This window comes from Patiria miniata, unplaced genomic scaffold, assembly GCF_015706575.1.
Source record: "Patiria miniata isolate m_02_andy unplaced genomic scaffold, ASM1570657v1 HiC_scaffold_7, whole genome shotgun sequence".
NCBI lineage: Eukaryota > Metazoa > Echinodermata > Asteroidea > Valvatida > Asterinidae > Patiria > Patiria miniata.
Window position 1 is genome coordinate 23,687,263 of NW_024037074.1, and position 20,660 is coordinate 23,707,922.

Consider the following 20,660-nt stretch of genomic DNA (forward strand, 5'->3'; position numbering starts at 1 on the left):
TCTTGTGCGATTCAATTTAGGATGGGGCTTTCTGTAGCAGTGCCCATACAATATACATGCCAATGGTTCAATGTAATGTATTCAATTGTAACTAATTTCTGAAGGTGTTTATTTGGTTGTTCATCTTGTTTGGCACATTTGTTGCCTACTGGTAAACCTTAGATATATTTCTGCACTTTTGGTATGAAAGGCAAAAGATAAATGTTACGCTATGAACATTCCAACATTGAATGGGTTCATTTTCTAAGCTAGAATGTAAACAAGGTTCGCCATGTCATTATTTCATAATTGCTTCTTATGCAACGCCTGAATAAATCCCCATCTTCTGATTGGTGCGCCGTTGATCACATGTCATTGAATTATTCATCCCAACCCACGGCCCGCCCGCACCGCAAAAGTAAAACTTCTGTTCCACGTAAATAGAATTTCCATTGCATGGTCACACTATTGGAGGCTCTGACCAATCAGATGACAAAGGATTTATTCAGGTGTTGTATAAAACAAATAATGAACGTTTCATTGGTGCAATGGTCAGAATAATTTCATTTGGTGACAGATGGAATGTTCCATTCCACTCGGCTTCACCTCCAGGAATAGAACATTCCGTCTGTCACCTCATGGTATTCTTACCATTGCACTCATAAACATTCATTATTTGTAAACCATGGTTAACATTTTGCCCTTCTATTTATTACAGATGTAAATTAAAAATAAATGCAAATTACTGTAAATCTGTCAATTTACTTTAATTACAGTGGCCAGTTTGTTCATACAATGAGGCAAAAAGGTGCCTTGGTTGCACTATGACAAGTAGTTTGAACATTGCAAATACGAACTCACTGAACCATTGAGCATATTGTAAATGGGACATATTTTAAGAGACATATTCATAAATACCTAAGACAGTTAACCCATTCCTATTGGTCGAGAGCCCGTCACGTGGCCGGTCTTAAACGGATGATAAAGACATGGCTAGCTGGTCTTAAACACTTTTCCAGTGTCATATGAAATTTGGACTCCTAAAAATCCAGTGCCTCATACCGTTGTATTGGTTGAACGTTCACTATCCTCACGTAGGCATGCGCAATACTACCAGCGAGTCAGTATTTTATAGTCCTAAATTCACAACGCAACGCCCCAGGTGCATTCTGCCCAACATCGCGCAGTACGCGCGCGCCAATCTCCATAAAAGGAGTTGTTTACATCTTATTCGCGAGGTGGACATTCCATTATTTAGCTAGAGGGGTGTTTCATAAAACATGAAGTGAACTTTTATAATATGGAATTTTGCGTCGGTGTGATATAAATCAAATTAGGTTTTGCCCTTCACCGACGTTTAAACACTGTATACTCAGTGTGTTAAGCAGGAGGTCGTGGGTTCGAGTCCCACCCGAGTGATTTTTTCCAACTTTCACTCGGGAGGTAACACATGAAGTGAACTTGTTGAACAAAATCGGGTTTTTTTACCGAAAAGTTTTGATTTTTTTGGACCGAAAAAGGTATTTATGAATGAGACTAAATATGTGCTTTGTCGATATTAATCACTCCGTTTAAGACCGCTTGGAGTCTGGGTGCTGATAATTACCCTCGCATTCGGCCTTCGGCTCGGTTAAATAGAGTGATTAAAACCTCCAAAGCACACATTTATTCCCTTATTAAAGCTTTGTCAGTGTGACACTTTCAATTTTGAAACGCTTTAAATGAAGTTAGGCATGTTCATTATGATTTTTTTCGTGAGACAGAACTCCATTCAAAGGGATGCAAAGAGCTTATTGAACAGGAATGTCACAGTGTCTTTAATAAAGAAAAATGTCATGCCAAATTAACAACTCTCTTTGAGAGGAGAAACATGTGTGCCTTATTTTGTCTGAAAATGTCTCTTGAGTTTTTTTGGCCTTGAACATTTGTTTGGAGTCAAATTTGTTGTAATTTTTATTTTCACATAACGCATGCTGGCACTACAGCATGTGTTGTGATATCCAATGTAAGAGCTACATGTGAATACTTTTGGTCTACCTGTGGTAACACGCCAGTGTAGACACTCAGAATCCCTAACCCCCTAGTACTAGTTCCCCAGGACTACCCTGCTAAACCCAACAGAGTACGGCCGACGGTTACTAATGTGAGTTTCCTGCTCACACAGCCCCACACAATCCCACTTGCCAAGTTGTTGTGTACCTTAGTGTAAACTGACGGGCATGCTCAATCCAACTGAATCCAACTGTGCCTTATTGTTCTCTTTACTGCTGGATCCAACAGAATCCAACTTGGCGTTATTTACCAGTACCCAACAGAATCCGACTCTAAATGTTATTTAGTCGGGTTTTTTTCCAAACTTGAACACACAAAAAGTTTTTTCCTAACTTTGAAAAAAAAAAAAAATGTCCTAACTTTGAAAACAAAAGTGTTGTCCTAACTTGAAGAAAAATATGGTGGCATTCATAAATTACGTCATCAAACCTAGTTTGTGAATGACGTCATTGACATAACGTTGAAGGGCATGTTGTTGTTAAATTTTGTTGGCAAGTTCACCCTAATAAATAAGTGAGCTTTGTACACTCAGTGCCTCGTGATGCGCTGTTTTGAAACAGAGGGCGCTGTTTTCACAAAATGTGACAATGACATCATCAAATCCTATCCAGCTGCACTTGTCCTGCGAAAGTGAAATAACACGGTTCGAAAATGGCTACGATGCTCGCCGTTCCTCTGAAAAATAGCGCCGAGCTAGACTTTGTTCGGCCCCTGAAGAACTTTATCAAGAACACCTTCGGCGAAGAAGATGGGGCTGATGACTACTCCAGTCAGCTCGACGAGCTGCACCGACTCAGGAACAATGCGGTGTGTCGAAAACTCGATAAACACAGCACCTCCCTGGAAATCCTCGCAAGGTGTGTATATTAATACCAGCACTTTGCCCAGTTTCCGGACAATACAGGGCTTACTCGTTTTTACGTTTGAAGAATGAAGATTGCAAAAATAACACTTTGACTGGATAATATGATGTTTTAGAGTATTGCTGAATTTATCCAACATGTGTTCACGACGTTTTTTTCAGCGGAAACATTTAAAAAAAATATTAACCTAAAACTAAAAATAAAGTTTAGAATCCCTCCCATCTCGGCCCCATTCCCAAAAATTAAGCATTTCCTGATTACTAGAACATATTTAGCGAACGTGTACATGTAGTTACAACTTACAGGCCTCTCTTTAGTTTCTTCAAATTAGAGTCGAGGGTGTTAAAATATTAATATTATTTTAGACTTCTCTCAATTACACCTTTTTTTGTCATTTTCAAACATTCTTGGGTTAGAATTTAATTACGATTTTCGTACGCAGTTTACAGTTGGTGCTGTGCCATTCAGCGCGCCTTGCGCTTTCAGGTGGTACATCGCGGTGATCGCCATCTTTGTTTTCGTGTTGCGTTTTGTCGTTGTCATCGTCATTTTACCCCCAAAGTTTCCTCAAAAAATCAAAACCCTGCCCTTTATCTATGACCTCCAAATAGTTTGGTAATTAGAATAAATTGAAAGTGGATTTTGTTCTGTCATATACTAGGAACCGGGCTAGTAACTACAGGATCGCCACAAATTGAGCCTTTGTACCATTTGGTTTGTTAAATATAATGCAATTCAGGAAATCCTGACCAAAGTATCCTGGTGCTGTGACTGCTGTCCATATTTTGGCTAAATTTCCTGTTTCTTCGTAGTTTACTTTAGTAGACCTAAGGATTTCCTTGATGGAAAGATTTTAAATGTTCAGCAATAGAAGAATCTGGGGAAAACAACTCTCCTTGATCACATTCAAAACATGGAACAAAAAAAGAAGTCTTGAAAACAGGGACTGCCAAGACCAATTTTGCATAAGAATGGATGATATATTACATTAGGGACTGCACATGATATTTTTTTAAGTGTTGAAAGTAATATTTTGTGTCAATTGAGAGAAGACGTAAATCTTAGCTCATATATAGGCCTACCCATTTGAATTTTCAAAATCGGATAAGGGATTACTGAGATATGACCTTTGCAAAATTTTTGATGTAATTTTTGGCTCACTTCTCTATGGGGAAACTTGGCATGTCTTTGCCTTGTTTACAGACCAGGCGAACTAAACAGAACAGCCTCAGCAATCCTATTGGATGTCATATACACCAATCAGGCAAAGGAGGAAACATCACGTGATACGTTCGGTGCCATACACCAATCACCAAACTGAGTCAACATCACGTGATCCAATTCGGCTTTGCCATCTACCTTACCGTACTCATTTGCAAGTCAAAATCGGCCTGATTTATCAGAAACAAAAAAATGGTATTCCAATGGAAGCAACGTGTATGTTTTTGAAAAATGAAAGAAATAGTTTGGCATAAACTTGTTTAAATGATATAGTAAACACGTCAACGTGACAGTCATTCCGTGATCGATCGAGCACATGGCACCGCGCATGAAGCCTATACATGTAGACTTGCTGACAAGTCACTAGACGGTCGTGCCTTTTGTCTGTTAGCGACCCCAGTATATGTAATTGTTCTTTCCATTTTTGAGAAAATCACTGAAAAGCAAGAGTCCTTTACACGTGAAAAGTCAGCCTGAAGTTGAGTTCCATTTTGAGATGGAGTATTTCAGCTAAAGAAAATGCAATTTTATTTCCTCCTATTTTTGGACATGGTTGAGAGACGTACATGTACATGTATGAAAATTATGTATGTGATGCATTCTGGTAAACTGAGACGAAACTGGGCACATGCCGTAGTGGAGAAATTTTTTTTAAAACAAATGGGGGAGAATTTTTGTCGAATTTCGGATATAATTTGTAATCTTTGAAGTGTCTGCTACACATTAAAAAAAAAAAAATTAGCACAGAAAAGTGGAATACAAGTGATTTTTATGAAAAACAGTTGCCATCTACCGGTATCATTCTCACAATACAAAACTCAAAAATTTATAGGTCGATGAGTGTCGGTTTGTTTACTGTCCCTACTTATATTTATGTGCTTTTCAAATAGATTTTGCTGTGATGTCCATGCACAGAACATGTACCCACAACAGATTGGTCACCACTTTCTTCCTTTTTTTGGTCAAAATTTCCCCCATAATTAAAAAAAAAAATTACCGTCAGTTGAGTACTTGGGGTCAATTATACATGCATTTATTTCAATTTAAGAGAAAACAGACCCCACTTTGGTTATCTTGTACAAAGTCTATTTGGCATGAAAGAAAAGTCCAACAAAATTGGAAATGATTCTCGGTCCCAAATTCTTATTTTTTTTTCAACATACCTGTATTCATAATAGCTGACCATAATTTGAGGTAATGGTGAAAAATATAAAGTTGTGTCGGAGTAGAGCATTCAACCAATTTAATTTTGAAGCAGAATTGTTTTTGGCACATTGTTATAGTTCTCTATAAATCTAAAAAATAATTGAATACCTGTAACTGTTTATTTTCTTCAGATACTACGACCAGCTGCAAGCAATAGAGGACAAGCTGCCAATCTCAGAGGGACATGTAAGAAATATTTAGATGATTTTGCCAAGCTATTACAAAATTGTCAAAAATACAATCCCTGACTAGATCTGAGACCAATTCCTAAGGGAAGAATGCAGAATTAAAGGCATTTTTATCCTTTGGTTTTCATGCGTAATAACACCATTCAAAGCCCAAAGAAGAATGTTCAAAACCAAAACCTGTTGAAGTTTCCCCTCAGTGGATATTACGCCTTTTGAGAAACAACGAAAAACCATGCACTAGCTTTTGATCACGAAACACAATTTTGTCAATAGAGCTCTTTATTTCCCAAAAAATGACTGATCGCTGGAAGTCACCTACATTTCTTGATTTCTTCTACAGACAGAATAATTTCACATGGTGTTTAGTATCAGTACAATCTTTAATCTGAGTAAAGCTTTTTGATATTAATTCAATAGGTTACTTTTGGCATGAACGCAAATGGTCCAATATGACTTTAACATTAACCATCCCAAATCCTCGAAAATCCTCTTTGCAAAATGGAGGATTTTGCAGAATTGAGGCTACATGGCAAAAGTGTGTTGCTCATTTCAGAAGATGCGCTGTGTCTGTCTTGGGCCGAACTTTGTGTTGTTTATGCTCAGCCGTGCATCAATTTAGGCCTATATTATACTTGAATCCTCTGCACTGCTGCAGGATGTCACTGTCTCTGTCACAACATATTGACAATTATTGCCGGAGGATTTTGCAGGATTGAGGCAGTGGTCACCCGTCAAGGACCACATTCAAGAAATAACGGAGGATTTTGCAGGATTGAGGCTGTACATGTTATTTTTACATGGAGGCAGTTATAGGATTTTGCAGGATTGAGGTTACATCCTAGCAAACAGGCCTAGAGAGTTAGGGTTAAACAAGCGGTAAATCAATGTTTAACCCTAAACCCCAGGCTATTTTTTGTTAGGAACCATCCTCCATCCTCCAAAATCCTTCAATTTTTTTCAATTACATGTATGTTCAAATGGAGGATACCCACTGCCTCAATCCTTCAAATCGTCAGACAGTCCTGCCTCTCAAAATGCATTCATCTCAATCCTCCAAAAACATCCTCTTTAAACACAATTCATCCTCAATCCTCCAAAATCCTTATGTGCTTCAACACCATTCATCCTCAATCCTTCTCAATCCTTCAAAATCCTCATACTTCTCAAACACAATTCTTCCTCAATCCTCCAAAAATCCTCCAAAACCGCCCGAAGAATTTTGGAGGATTTATTCCCTTTTTTTCCCACTTTTTTCTCAGCCTTCCCGTAATTTTTACCAATTGCAAGCCATTTACAGTCGCCAACTTCTATGGCAATGCGGAACAGTTGTTTATTTCATCATACTTTTGTCTGTTTATAGGTTTCCATGACGTTCACGTGGCAGGATGCCTTTGACAAAGGCTCATTCTTTGGCGGAGGTCGAAAGCAAAGTAAGTGTTCAAACACAAGGTGTCTTTGAGTGGCAGATACATTGTATTGACATAAACATAAACGCAGCGACGTCTGTTAAATTTCCTGGAAAGCTGTTTCCTGAATTGAAATATAAACACTTTTTTTCACTTAACATTTGTTACGGAGGCTACAAAATAACCGGGGGAATATGAAAAGTTTAAAGGTGCGTGACCCATTTGGGACAAACTTTCTCCAAATTTCCCCTGAAAATTATAGGATAACTATCGGTAAATGTTTAAAGGTAGAGCCTTTCACTTTCTCTGATTATTAACACTTAAGGTAAGTAGCTGTCATTTGTGAATATTAAGTGAAGAAACAAACAAACAAACCCATAAGCAACATACATATTTATAGAAGAACTGATAACATTTCAAGGGCTTCAAATTTAGCCAACTGTTTTCCTAATTCTTCTTCTTCTTCCAGTAAGTACATCCCTCCATAGTGGAGTATTGTCGTACTTGGGTGCAAAAGTGCTCTGTCACGGGAACAAATATTAACGAAGAGTGCAGTAAACTAATTAAATTAAACTAGTAAATTAACTGTAACTATTCATGTATTGTTTGTTTTTAGTTATACTTATTTTATTTTATTGTCAGGTGGCTCCAATGGCAGCTATGAGAAAGTCTGTGTGCTGTTCAACATTGCGGCAATGAACACCCAGATAGCAGCCCTCCAGAGCTCTGAAGATGACGAATCTCTAAAGACCTCAGCAAAACAGTTCCAGGTAGGACAAAGTTTTTCCATTCATTCATTTGTTGGTTTACTTCTGTCGAACAGGCAATGTGTCATAACTGTAGAACAATGATGATAAGAACCACGAATCAAAGAAAATGTTTAGCCAAAGAGGAAGACAAGACGAGCCTACAGAGATGAAATTTTTAAATTAATTCTAAAGTTCCGATTATCTGATGATCTTTTCCCTTTTTCTTTTAAAAATAAAATTTCAACGAATTTGATGAAAATGGCGCAGTGAAATCTGTTTTGCGAGTGCAATTTTAATCTGTTCCACCAGTCGTCAGCGTACAGATTGTATGGTAGACACACATAAGTAAGCCCGGATTGGAGTAGTTATGGCTGGAAATAAGTTTAAGCTTTAACCTGTGTCTGAAACTACGTACGCGTAGAGAGCTTCATGTTGCAGTGAAGTCCAAAGGGTTTTGTTATTTTCGGAGGTTTCACATTTAGTTGTACAAAATGCAATGCTTTAAAAATCACGATAATGATATTGGGGATGGTGAATAGATCATTGACGGTTGTTGGAACAAAAAGACGATATAGTGCCGATTTTTTTCCCACATATGTTAATGAAGCTGTTTGAATTTGATTGAATGGTACACTTGCATGACCTCAATTTTTAAAACAGCATTTTGTCGTTTTGCCAACAAACCAAGTCACTGTTAAACATTAAGTCTTAATCCCAAGTCCGAGTCCAAATTGTCGATTCTGAGTACAAGTCATTGCTTATAGTGACTCGAGTCTGAGTCGTCAAAAATGTGACTCGAGTTGAATCCAAGTCACATGTCACACATCTCTGAAACACTGTGTTACTGATTGGAAGGTTTCTCGTGTAGGGTAGGGGGATTTTTCTACATTTTATTTTCTGTCAACAACTTTTCTCACAAAAACCTCTCCCCCCCCCCCTGATTTTTATTATATTTCCACAGCAAGCGGCTGGTATTTTTAACCATCTCAAAGAGACGGTAGTGTCAGCCGTCCAGAACATTCGCACCTTTGACATCCACCCCGACTGTCTGGCTGCCCTAGGAGCCCTCATGCTAGCCCAGGGCCAAGAGAGTATCCTCAAGAAAGCTCAACAAGGTACGCTCTACTTAACCATTTTAAATTTACTTGAACAAACTCTAGACACATGTAAATATTTTCAAGGCAAAACCCAAAGGAATTGGGTGGGAACTGAAAACCCAATCCATGTAAAGGTTTGAAGTTTCCCGTTTTCTAAAATCAAAATTCCATTTTCTTAAATTTGAAAATTCCGTTTTCTTCAGGGTTCTTAAAAAAAGAAAACACCACAATCACACACAACACTTGAAATTTTGCTCTAGATGTCAATGCATGCACGCACGTGGTAGCCTGCCCGCTGCAGGGCATACGGAAAATCATGCATACCTACATACATACATATCCATGGCATACAATGGAATGTTGTTCTGTGATGCATAATTCATGACAGACGGCTTGCCTGTGCACCAATCCGGGACCACTGTGCGCGCGGTGAGAGCCAAGTAGGTCGTGTAGCAGTTGTGATATAATGCAGGCGATGTGGTATTCTTGGTTTCAAGATGTTCTTTGCGGTGGTCAGCTGACCACTGTTGGAATTTAATGACAGCACACCAGGTGCCATGATTTCACAGGATGCTTGAGACTATTATTCACTTACAGTCAAGTAAGGTATTTCATAATAATTTGGTAGTTTTGTTTTTTGATGTTTGCAAATGTTGTATATTACCTTTAAGATAGTTACCAAAAGGCGAACACATTTTATACCCTCCTACATGAGTTTGTTTATTTCCTTTTGATAATTACCAACCGCAGACAAGATGAAGGATGCCATCATTGCCAAGATCGCGATGGCAGCAGCCGACGAGTACGCGGACGCCCTGAAGCTGTGCCAGGTGGCTCATGTCAAGGAGGTCCTGCCCAAGGATTGGATCCCCGTTGTCGCTGGCAAGCACGCCTACATGCACGGCCTGGCCGAGCTCCATCAGTCCAAAGTCTGCCAGGCCAACAAGTCCTACGGAGAGGAGATCGGAAGGCTTAATGTGAGTCTAACGTAATATGGTAAAATGTATTTTTTTGCAGATTTTTTTGGGCCAAAGTTATGGATTTCAGGTAGTCATTTTAGCATCTTGTTTTTCACATGCAAAATGCAAGTGTTAGGCCCAAAAAAAAAATATTCGGTCTCTGGTCAGACCACGCGGCTTTTTTTTTTTTCTTCAAGCTCGGATTGTACAGACAAGGTGGGTACTATTTTGCTTTTTTGGTGTCCTCATGTACATTGGTGTCTTCCATAATTTGCCTTGGTGCTTTCGATCATTTGCCTCGGTGCAATTTCCCATTCCTTGGTGCTCTTTGGTAAAAAAAATTTGAGGAGGTGCGGAAATAGAGGGCGCTGTTGGAGCTACTGCGGAACATTTTGGGGAAAAAAAAGATCGACGCGCATGATTAAAATCGCCGCGCGCGCTGACCAGAGACCGACTTATTATTTTTTTTGGCCTTAGTGTGAGATTTTTTTTTAAGGCAGAGAGAAAGGTTCATACTCTGCGAAAAGAGTTTTTTGTTTTATTAATTTCTCATATGTTTTAACTTGTACCAAAGATGGGTGGACAAAGTGTAAAGTGAGTAACCGTAACGTGAGCTACCCAAATATATCCCTCTAGAAATTTTATGATTGACTATTTTTGAATAATTGAAATGGTAGTATATGACTGACACCCTAATGATGAAAGGCACTACAAAGATTTTCCCATCAGAGCACAGCACAAGGAAACTTTCTAATGCAGGGTTTTTAAATTGTTGCCATGTCTTTTACTTGTAACTGAAGACACTGTATACTCAGTGTGTGACCCAAGCATTAGCACGTCTGCGCTGTATCGTTGGCTTAACGTCAGCACAAATTTTGTTCTACCATAGTCAACACAGCTCCCCAGCTAGCAGTTTAGCATTCCCAATAAAGTGGCTGTACGAAACTGGCCGCAATAATGAAATTAGATACAAATTTGTACAATACAGATTGGCGTGAAAACAGTTCAACTGCCATCAACAATGAGAAACAATGCATCATCAATGCTCTCCCTGTCCCCCCCCCCCAAAAAAAGAAGAAAAATTTGAATTTTAAAATTTCCTGGTCATTTTCCCAGCATGCCCTTGAGCTCCTGCAAGCAGCCACGAGCCGCGGCGGTCAGCACGTCAACTTCAGTCCCGTGAAGCAGAAGATCGAGCGCGCCCTCGCAAATGCTAAGAAGGACAACGATTTCATCTACCATGACATCATCCCGGAGATCGCTAATCTCAAGCTCATCGGAACGGCCGCCATCGCCAAGCCCCTGGACATCCCCAAGCCCATGTGCCCTAAATTTGCAGGTCAGTTGACAGCTCAGGAATTTTGTCTGTTTAGCTTCGAGTAGGGGTACGGTACAATAAGTACCACTTTTTTTCATGAGTAAATTCCAGAATTAGAGATTTATTTGACATTTCATGTACTCCCATTGCTTTGGATGACTGAGAATATACATGCCCCTTTAAAGGTATAGTCCATCATTTGTAATCTGTGCATTTTGTTCTTTTGAAGCAACAAAAGTGTTCCAAATCTAAAGAAGGGCGCTGAACAACTAACCTGATGAAGTTTCAGCTCAGCTACAGCTGTATATTTCGAAAAAAAACAACATTCTAGGATCTCGATTTCAAATCAAAAGTTGCTGAATCATGTTTTGAATTGGGCCTGCATTCAGCATCCAAGACACGTTCTCACTGAGCCGATTGCAGCTACGGGATGTCGCGCACCGATCCGACTAATTCTAGTAACCACGCGCGTATGTGCTTAGTGCCGATTCTTGCGCGCTTCGCAGAATAAAAAAACAAATTACTAACGGAAATTTCCAACGGTGCTTCTTAAGATGCACCGTTAGAAAGGCCTTCTTTTGTTGATTTCCTTCAAAATGATAGCTTGCCAGAAAGAATAATTTCACAGGGAGTTTAGTCCACTTACTATCTTTTAACCAAGTATGTTTTTTAACAATAATTACGCCAGTTACTATTTGGGCCATTGGGCTTTTGTACATTGGAGGATATTGGAGGCTCACAGAATGATCCCAACCAAAAAGCCAAGGGAGATATTTTAACTCTACTACCTGGACGTTTTGTTATAACACTTCCTGAATCCTTCAAAATTTAACACAGTGCAACAAAGCCAGTGGCATATTCTTTGTAATCGTACAAAAATGTGAGATCAGGCCCCTTTAAAATTATTAACCTTAACCCTGCTGAATCCAACAGGATCCAACTATGTCATATACCCGATGGAGCCTGTTGGATTGAGCAGTTAACCCCTTGTGTACATTCCTCATGCAAAATATTGGATTCAGCAGGCAACTGAACCGCATTATAACGCCAAGATGGACTCTGTTGGATTCAGCAGACAACTGAAAATAAGGCACAGTGGATTGAGCAGGAAACTCCTGATGGACTCTATTGGATTTAGTAGGATAGTCCTGAGGAATTACTAGGAGGTTAGGGTTCATATTGAGGGACTGTTGGCCTCTGTCAAAATGCATTAAAGGGAATATACATCATTTGCTTTTGCTGTAATTTTCAGACATGGATGGAATTGGGGGGTTGGAAATATATAGCAAATATAGTTACACTGACTTTTTTGAGGTTTTGGGTTCGAAAATGCTATAAAAACCAAGAAAAACAATCATTTTCCTGTAGTCTGGTTCCCTGACTCCATTTAAGAAGAAACAGAGCAGTTTACATACATTGGGGAATTGTAAAACATACATTGGGGAATTGTAAGGTCAGGGAACCAGTCTAGCTGGCTTGTACCCGTTCATAGGTGTGTAATCGATTGCAAACAAGTGCGATGGTCAACTGGGGCCAGTATTTGAAAAAAAGCCAGTTTTTTTCCAACGCTGGTCGGCCGATCAGCGTTGGAAATTGATACAAAAATACCACTTTTCTTGAAAATGACAGTATACCAGGTGCCATGATTTTACAGGATGCTTTACACTGTCATTCACTAACAGTCCAGCAAGGTATTTCAAAATGATTTGGTAGTTTTATTTTTTGATGTTTGCAAATGTTGTATTTTCCCTTTAAATCTAAGCGTTTGATTTTAAAGATTTTGATTGATTTCGATTAAACCTATTAACACCTGTACCGCGTTGTATAACAGTGTATTTATGCCCAGAAGAATCCATACAACCATTTGACGCAAGATCGGTTAGGGGTGGTACAGGCAGAGGATTTTGGGCAATACAGAGACTACGGTTCAAATAAGTGTCTTGTAAACCCCTTTTTCCCAGTAAAACTGTTTTTTTTTTGTAGGAGCCATTGTGACAGTGCCCCATTTTGAGTGTTTTTTGTTTCTTTTGATCTGCTTCCTGTACTTTCCTCGTTAAACCTTTTGTGACTTTTTTCAATCAAATCTTCCACATTGTCTCTCCTCACTCTGTAGACCTCTTTGAAAAGCTGGTTCCTCTAGCCGTGCACAATGCCCTGGACGCGTACGAGGCCAGGAAAGTAGAGATCGTGAGCCGGGAGGTGGGCAAACTGCGAGAGCAAACACAGCTGCTGAACAGGTAAACAAAGTCTGTTGTCACTGGCTCATAATTTATAATCACGTAGGATCATTTGTAATTACCCAGAAAAGTACTTACTGATGTAATGACAGAAATTTGCACAAAGTAAAGATAGTGAAATAATTCTGCCTAGAATGGTATCGTTTGGAAGGAAACTGACATTGGACGTGGTTTGTAATTTGTTCACCATGGAAAACCAAGCTCCTTATTCTCGAAGAGATGATGAAAAAAGTCCAAGATGTTATTTTAACTGTATAAGTTGCGTGGTTTTATTGTTTGTCAAACGCCACACTTTTGTTGAAAGCCGCTTTTGCACATGATTTGAGAGCTTCTATAAGGAACATTAGCTCAGGTTTGTACTTTAAACTCGGTCAAATATCAGCAATTCCGCAACCTGTTCTGTCTATTAGTTTAAAAAAGCTCCTTGACAATTTTCGACAAGTGCGCAGGCGCATGCAAATACCAATCTCCTGAAATTTTAAGTTGGCGCATGTTTAACTTGATCAACTGTTGCATTTTGAAATTGAATATTGGATTAAGTCCAAGCTGGAATAAAACTAAATTATTCGAAAATACATAAGCCTAACTTGTGAGGGACTTGACTACATGTACATCACTGGTCACAGATGATGTGGCCTATATGGGCTCCGCGCACAAGTACCCCCTCAACGGTGAGAAAGGGAGAGTTGGGGGGACCACTGGGAGGGACATTTGAACGCATTGCTGACACTAATTTGAAGATGCTATGGCCTTGCACACAAGGGGTTTGCCGGGTGTTTCTGGCAGTGGCTGCAATATGCGCCGTAGCACCTTGTAAATCCTTATAAGGTGCTACATAATGGGTCTCATATTTCTCATAGACTTCATTTACCTGTCTTTAATAATAGACATAATTTCCAGCGCCTTGAGTACCTAATTGTTGGTAGATACGTGCGCTATATAAGACTCCGGTATTAGTATTATTTTTATTCCCGTACGCCATGTGTCCTGTCCACTAGGGTCTTGTAAGTGGTCAAAAATGCCTTCTCTTGTATGTGCATGGAGCCCACGGAGAGAGTTCTTACTCCAAACTTCAGAATGTTCGAGTCTTCTCATCCTGAATTTGACGTCCAACACCTTATCAGTTGAACGGATTTCAATTTTGACTTCTTTCCCCTGCTAGTGTCCTATCCTCGCTGAATCTACCGGCAGCCATAGAGGACATGGGAGGCTCCAGTATACCGCCCTCGTTGTTGCTGAAGTCCAACGGGGTGCGCGAGAAAGGCGGCATCCAGAGCATTGACAAACTGTTCCACGAAATGCCCGAGCTACTGAAGAGGAACACCGAAATCCTGAATGAGGTATAAATGAAAACGAATGAAATCAATGAAACGTTTCAGACAGTGTGCTCTGTCCGTCCTCAGGAGGTCTTGGGGGGGGGGGGGGCTAGGGGGGGCTTTAGCCCCCCAAAAATTGTGTCTAGCCCCCCCCCCAAAATAAATTCCGTAAAAAGAAATTGCATTAGCAAAAAGAAGGATTGTGATGTACATGCGAACGGTATCCCCCAAAAGAAATAGTCGTGACAAGGGTGCATTTGTAGTTAATATAGTGTGAATGATTTTAGGATTTTATTGGCGCTCCCCATTGAAAATATGGCACAAGCCCCCCCCCCCCCCCCATTGATTTTCGGAGGCCTAAGTGTCTGGAGAAAATAACCGGTCTACATTTCAGCACGCCTCCCTGAACAAAATTCTGGATCCACCCTGCTAGCCCCCCCAATATTGGAACCAATATTGGTTCTAGAGCCGCGCCTGCCGTCAGCCGTGCCTGTGTATAAAAACAGCCAGTGCGTGTTATCACGTCCTCCGACGCAAGCTGGTTAAGTAATATTTGAAACTTTGAATGGTGGTAGTATAAACTAGTGAAGGTTTGCGGGAGCACCATGTGGAAAGCTCTTTTGGGAAGGTATGTGGTTCTGAAAAGAACCGGTTGGTTGTAAAACTCGACGTTCCAATCAGTGTGCCCTGATTGTCTTCAGGAGAAACTATCCACATGATGTTACCACAGACGTTTCCTAGATCACAGTTACTGATACATCAAATTGAGTGGTAGCATAGTGAAGGATAAGTAGTTTGATCTACAAGGTCAAATTCAAGTTCAAAGTAAAGGTCAAAAGGTCATCATACTGCAGATTACTCAGGCATGCAATATAATGGTGAATTTGGATTCCCTATGTGATGTTACCGTTCCAAAGCAACCAAGATCGACGAATTTGGCCCATTAACCTCATATTGGTACTTTGTAGTGACCATTTTTGTAAAATGCATTTTTCAAGTAGATGAATTAAAAAAAGGGACTGCATTCCACAAAACCGAATCCTAAGAATACTTTTGAACTTTTTTTTCATATATATGCATATGATTCAAGCTTTTCATTTCTATATATTGCTCAATTTGACACCTGGATGACAATGGCAGGGGCGAGACTTGTCAGGTTTCTTCCTTATTTGGGGGCATTTTGAAAGAATCCCTTTTGAAATCTGGAGTACCTGAGGTTTTGCCGTAAATGGTTAACCAACGAAAAGGTTTTTTTGAAGGGGTGCCTTGAAGCAAATACAAACATTCACCATAGACTGTACATTGTTCTGGGGGCCTCAGTGATCCTCAACCCCTTTGCCAACTATTCCGAGGATTTAAGTGGTTCATTCTCCACCAATCTCACCCCTGCAGTGGATTTTATGTAACTGATACTCATCAATTTCAATTTTGCAAGATTTGTTAAAGGGAAAATACAACATTTGCAAACATCAACAAATAAAACTACCAAATCATTTTGAAATACCTTGCTGGACTGTTAGTGAATGACAGTGTAAAGCATCCTGTAAAATCATGGCACCTGGTATACTGTCATTTTCAAGAAAAGTGGTATATTTGTATCAATTTCCAACGCTGATCGGCCGATCAGCGTTGGAAACAACTGGCTTTTTTTTTCAAATACTGGCCCCAATTGACCATCGCACTTGTTTGCAATCGATTACACACCTATGAACGGGTACAAGCCAGCTAGACTGGTAACCTGACCTTACAATTCCCCAATATATGTAAACTGCTCTGTTTCTTCTTAAATGGAGTCAGGGAACCAGACTACAGGAAAATGATTGTTTTTCTTGGTTTTTATAGCATTTTCGAACCCAAAACCTCAAAAAAGTCAGTGTAACTATATTTGCTATATATTTCCAACCCCCCAATTCCATCCATTTCTGAAAATTACAGCAAAAGCAAATGATGTATATTCCCTTTAAGCTCAAAAGTAGCTTTGGCGACTTCAGACTCATTTTGTCGACTTGTGGCTCAAAACGCTTTGTTACAGTCAGTACGCCTCCTCGACGAGGAAGGGAAAACAGACAGGGAGATGAGAGAACGCTTCAAGGAACGCTGGACCCGCCTCCCGTCGGATCAGCTGACCACGCCCCTGCGCAACGAATCGGCCAAGTACCGGACCATCCTGAACAATGCGATCCAAGCAGACGGCGTGGTGAGAGAAAAATACACCGCCAGCCGGGAGTACATCGCCATCCTGTCCAAGTCACCGGTAAGAAAAAGCAGTCCCGTCGGACCACTGATCTCTATATAAAGACTGGATAGCGGATATGCATACAACATTCACACAGTAGACTTTGCATATTGACCAATTCGCCCCCGGACTCACGAAGATGGCCGCGTATATACAAACGTTCTACGCGTAAATACGCGCGCGTTGTATCAACAGTTGACGCGCATTTTGGTCACGTACACATACTATGATGTTCTAAAAGGGACACATTTCCGTAGTGATTATTATTTCAAAACGCCGAAAAAGTTATATTTGCGGCATTTTAGTAACCACGACGTTAGAAAAATTGTAGTTAACCTTGGTCAGTGATGGTGGTCAACATATAAGTCAAGTGAATCGCGACGTTACAAAAGAAATCATGCTGTCTATAAAAACGACAACTTGTCCTTTGTAGATCACCAGCCGGTCTCACCAATATGGCGTCAAATTCGTACATTGTGCGGCTCTGTATTAGCTATCCAGTCTTTATATAGAGATCAGTGCGTCGGACCAGTAAGAAATTGTAAAACTGTCCAAACAGTTCAAAAGCCATTGTATTATGAGTGAGCGATGAATTTTTGCTGAGTTTTCTGCCTCTTCAGGCCGAGAGAGGCAAATATCTATCCTGTTTGATTTCTTCCGCCTCGCGAGGCGAAAAAGTCACCGTGTGCGGTCAACCGGAGCTACGTGCTGAGCTAAAAAGATTAACTAGCCAATGAAAGCACATAATTCATGTTTGTCGGTCACGTGATTTAAAAAAATGGGGGCAAACGCCAGCAAGCTATAGAAGATTTGCACTTAAAAATATCTGAAAATCACGCGAGGCGAAGAAGTCACTGTGTGCGGTCAACCTGAGCTACGTGCTGAGCTACAAAGATTAACTAGCCAATGAAAGCACATAATTCTTGTTTGTCGGTCACGTGATTTAAAAAAATGGGGACAAACGCAAGCAAGCTATAGAAGATTTGCACTTAAAAATATCTGAAAATCACGTGTACAGAGTACTTGATTTCATTGGCTAGTTAATCTTATTAGCTCAGCACGTAGCTCAGGTTGACGACACACAGTGAGTTTTTGGCATAGATATTTGCCTCACAGCCACGCAAGGCAGAAAACTCAGCAAAAATTCACTGCACACAGGGATATTTTGTGAGCTACCTGAACGGCCTCGAATGACTTTTTGCTCAGCATGTAGCTCTCGTGTGCAGCGGGCTCAACAATGTGTGTTGTGATTTATTTGTTGAATGAGGCTCTAAATTATCTCTGAGAAAATCCCCCATATTCCCATACACTTCACCCCTGGTTGCGGTACCCGCTGCTATATCTGATTCGACCCAGCCAGCCAACCCCAGCAAGCTAAGTGGTTGAGTAGTAAAATGTCTGCACTAGTAAGCAGGACGTCGTGGGTTCGAGTCCCACCTGAGTAGGTTGTGACATTTGTCTCCCAAGCACCTGGACAACACTGATTATAGAGTGATTATGAAATGACGGGCAAAAATAACCCATTTGTGAATTTACCACTGATTAGGCAAAAAAAATAAATATTTGGTCTCTGTTCAGACCAAAGTTCCGGAATTGACGCGGGGACGCAGCTTTTTTTTTTTTTTCTTCAAGCTTGGATTGTACAGACAAGGTGGGGTACTATTTTGCTACTTGGTGTCCTCATGTACATTGGTGTCCTCCATAATTTGCCTTGGTGCTCTCGATCATTTGCCTTGGTGCAATTTCCCATTCCTTGGTGCTCTTTGGTAAAAAAAATTGAGGAGGTGCGGCAATAGAGGGCGCTGTTGGAGCTACCGCAGAACACTTTGGGGAAAAAAAGATTGACGCGCATGATTAAAATCGACGCGCGCGCTGACCAGAGACCGACTTATTATTTTTTTTGGCCTTATGTTTGAATGTTTTCCATACAGAATGAGATGGGATCGGACCTGCCTGCAACCAGCGCCGCAGCAGCCCTGAAGGACAGCCCGGCTGTACGGAAGCTGCGGGATCTCATGAAGCAAGTAGAAGCCATCAAAAATGAGCGTGAGGTCATGGAGGCGGAAATCAAGAATACCAAGTGTGACATGAGTAAGGCCAGAATTGAGTTTACCATTTACAACTTTTAGATTGCATTAATAACCCCCAAAAAGGTGACATCTTAACACCAATAGTGGAATCCGGCGACCAGAATTAGAAGCTTTGACTGCAGTGGTGTCATGCTCGCGCGCATGCTGCATGCGTTCTTAAAGACGAGGCGCAAGCGCATTTTGTTATTCCTACTGGTCGAAGGAGCCCGAAGCAGGTGCGTACTACTTGAGCGCGACTCGCCTGGGCCTCAGGCCACAGAAAATGGCTGCCGCCAGATTTGTCTATATCCTGAAACAATGATGCTGGTACCCATTTATACTCCTGGGTAGGGAGAGAGGCAAGTTGGGATAAAGTAGCTTGCCCAAGGACACAACATTTTTTCAGCAGCAGGATTTGAACCCCTGACCCTCTGATCGTGATTGGCAAATTCCAACACCCACATGGGAAATCGTTCACACACACTGTTGGACTTCATTTGTGGAGGTATGCCAAACCCAATGTAAAAGACCATCAGTTTAGGGGTATTGTACCTATCCTAACAGATTTCAACAAAACCTACTGTGGAGCTTTGATGGGTTGAGTTCGGTTGGGGTTAAGGGTTTATTGTATATGATGATCCATTTGCATCATTCATATTGTTCCGCAGCGTCCAAATTCCTAAGCGCCTTGGCTTCAGACGGTGTCGTTAATGAAGAAGACTTGTCCAATCAGGATCTGGATCGTCTCTTCAATCCACTCATCCAGCAAGTCCAGGAAAGCGTCCACAGGCAGGAGGTTCTGCTGAATAACGTCCAGGTAAGTCCAACACAGATGCTTCCATTTCTTGGATGTAACACAGCACACAAGTACCCCCAGAAAATTGTGAAAGTGAAAGAACTTGATAATGAAAGACAGTAGAGTACAGTTGACCCTGTGGCAGATTTGGCAAGAAGCCCCGCCCACTTGAGAATGGAACGTTCTGGATTTGGCAATAAGCCCCGCCCACTTGAGAATGGACCGTTCTGGATTTGGCAATAAGCCCCGCCCACTTGAGAATGGACTGTTCTAGATTCAGCAAAAAGCCCCGCCCACTTGAGATTGGACCGTTCTGGATTTGGCAATAAGCCCCGCCCACTTGAGAATGGAACGTTCTGGATTTGGCAATAAGCCCCGCCCACTTGAGAATGGACTGTTCTAGATTCAGCAAAAAGCCCCGCCCACTTGAGATTGGACCGTTCTGGCATCAGGGAATGGGCCTGAACAAGGTATGCACACACATACTGAGCGTGTACATGCAGTTTTGTGACGAGCAAATGTCCAAAACTTTTCAATATGATAGGGCCAAATTTTGATGATTTACTTTTGAAGTTGAACTTATCCCACTGACAAATTAAATCCATTCAAAGTATTTCAACACATATTAAAGGGAATATACATCATTTGCTTTTGCTGTAATTTTCAGAAATGGATGGAATTGGGGGGTTGGAAATATATAGCAAATATAGTTACACTGACTTTTTTGAGGTTTTGGGTTCGAAAAACCTATAAAAACCAAGAAAAACAATCATTTTCCTGTAGTCTGGTTCCCTGACTCCATATAAGAAGAAACAGAGCAGTTTACATACATTGGGAAATTGTAAGGTCAGGGAACCAGTCTAGCTGGCTTGTACCCGTTCATAGGTGTGTAATCGATTGCAAACAAGTGCGATGGTCAATTGGGGCCTGTATTTGAAAAAAAGCCAGTTTTTTCCAACGCTGGTCGG

At 40.7% G+C, this 20,660-nt stretch overlaps 1 protein-coding gene across 1 annotated transcript in view; it reads left to right on the forward strand.

Annotated features, from left to right (window-relative positions):
- Positions 1-2,608: 2,608 nt before the first annotated feature.
- LOC119744752 (programmed cell death 6-interacting protein-like) overlaps positions 2,609-20,660 on the forward strand; it is a 33,379-nt gene continuing 15,327 nt past the window's right edge. The window contains 12 exon segments of the mRNA XM_038220854.1: positions 2,609-2,888; positions 5,453-5,507; positions 6,870-6,939; positions 7,558-7,685; positions 8,626-8,779; positions 9,512-9,738; positions 10,837-11,059; positions 13,152-13,275; positions 14,438-14,615; positions 16,624-16,845; positions 18,759-18,918; positions 19,565-19,713. Of these exon segments, the coding sequence (XP_038076782.1) occupies positions 2,683-2,888; positions 5,453-5,507; positions 6,870-6,939; positions 7,558-7,685; positions 8,626-8,779; positions 9,512-9,738; positions 10,837-11,059; positions 13,152-13,275; positions 14,438-14,615; positions 16,624-16,845; positions 18,759-18,918; positions 19,565-19,713 (1,896 nt within the window). The 5' untranslated portion in view covers positions 2,609-2,682.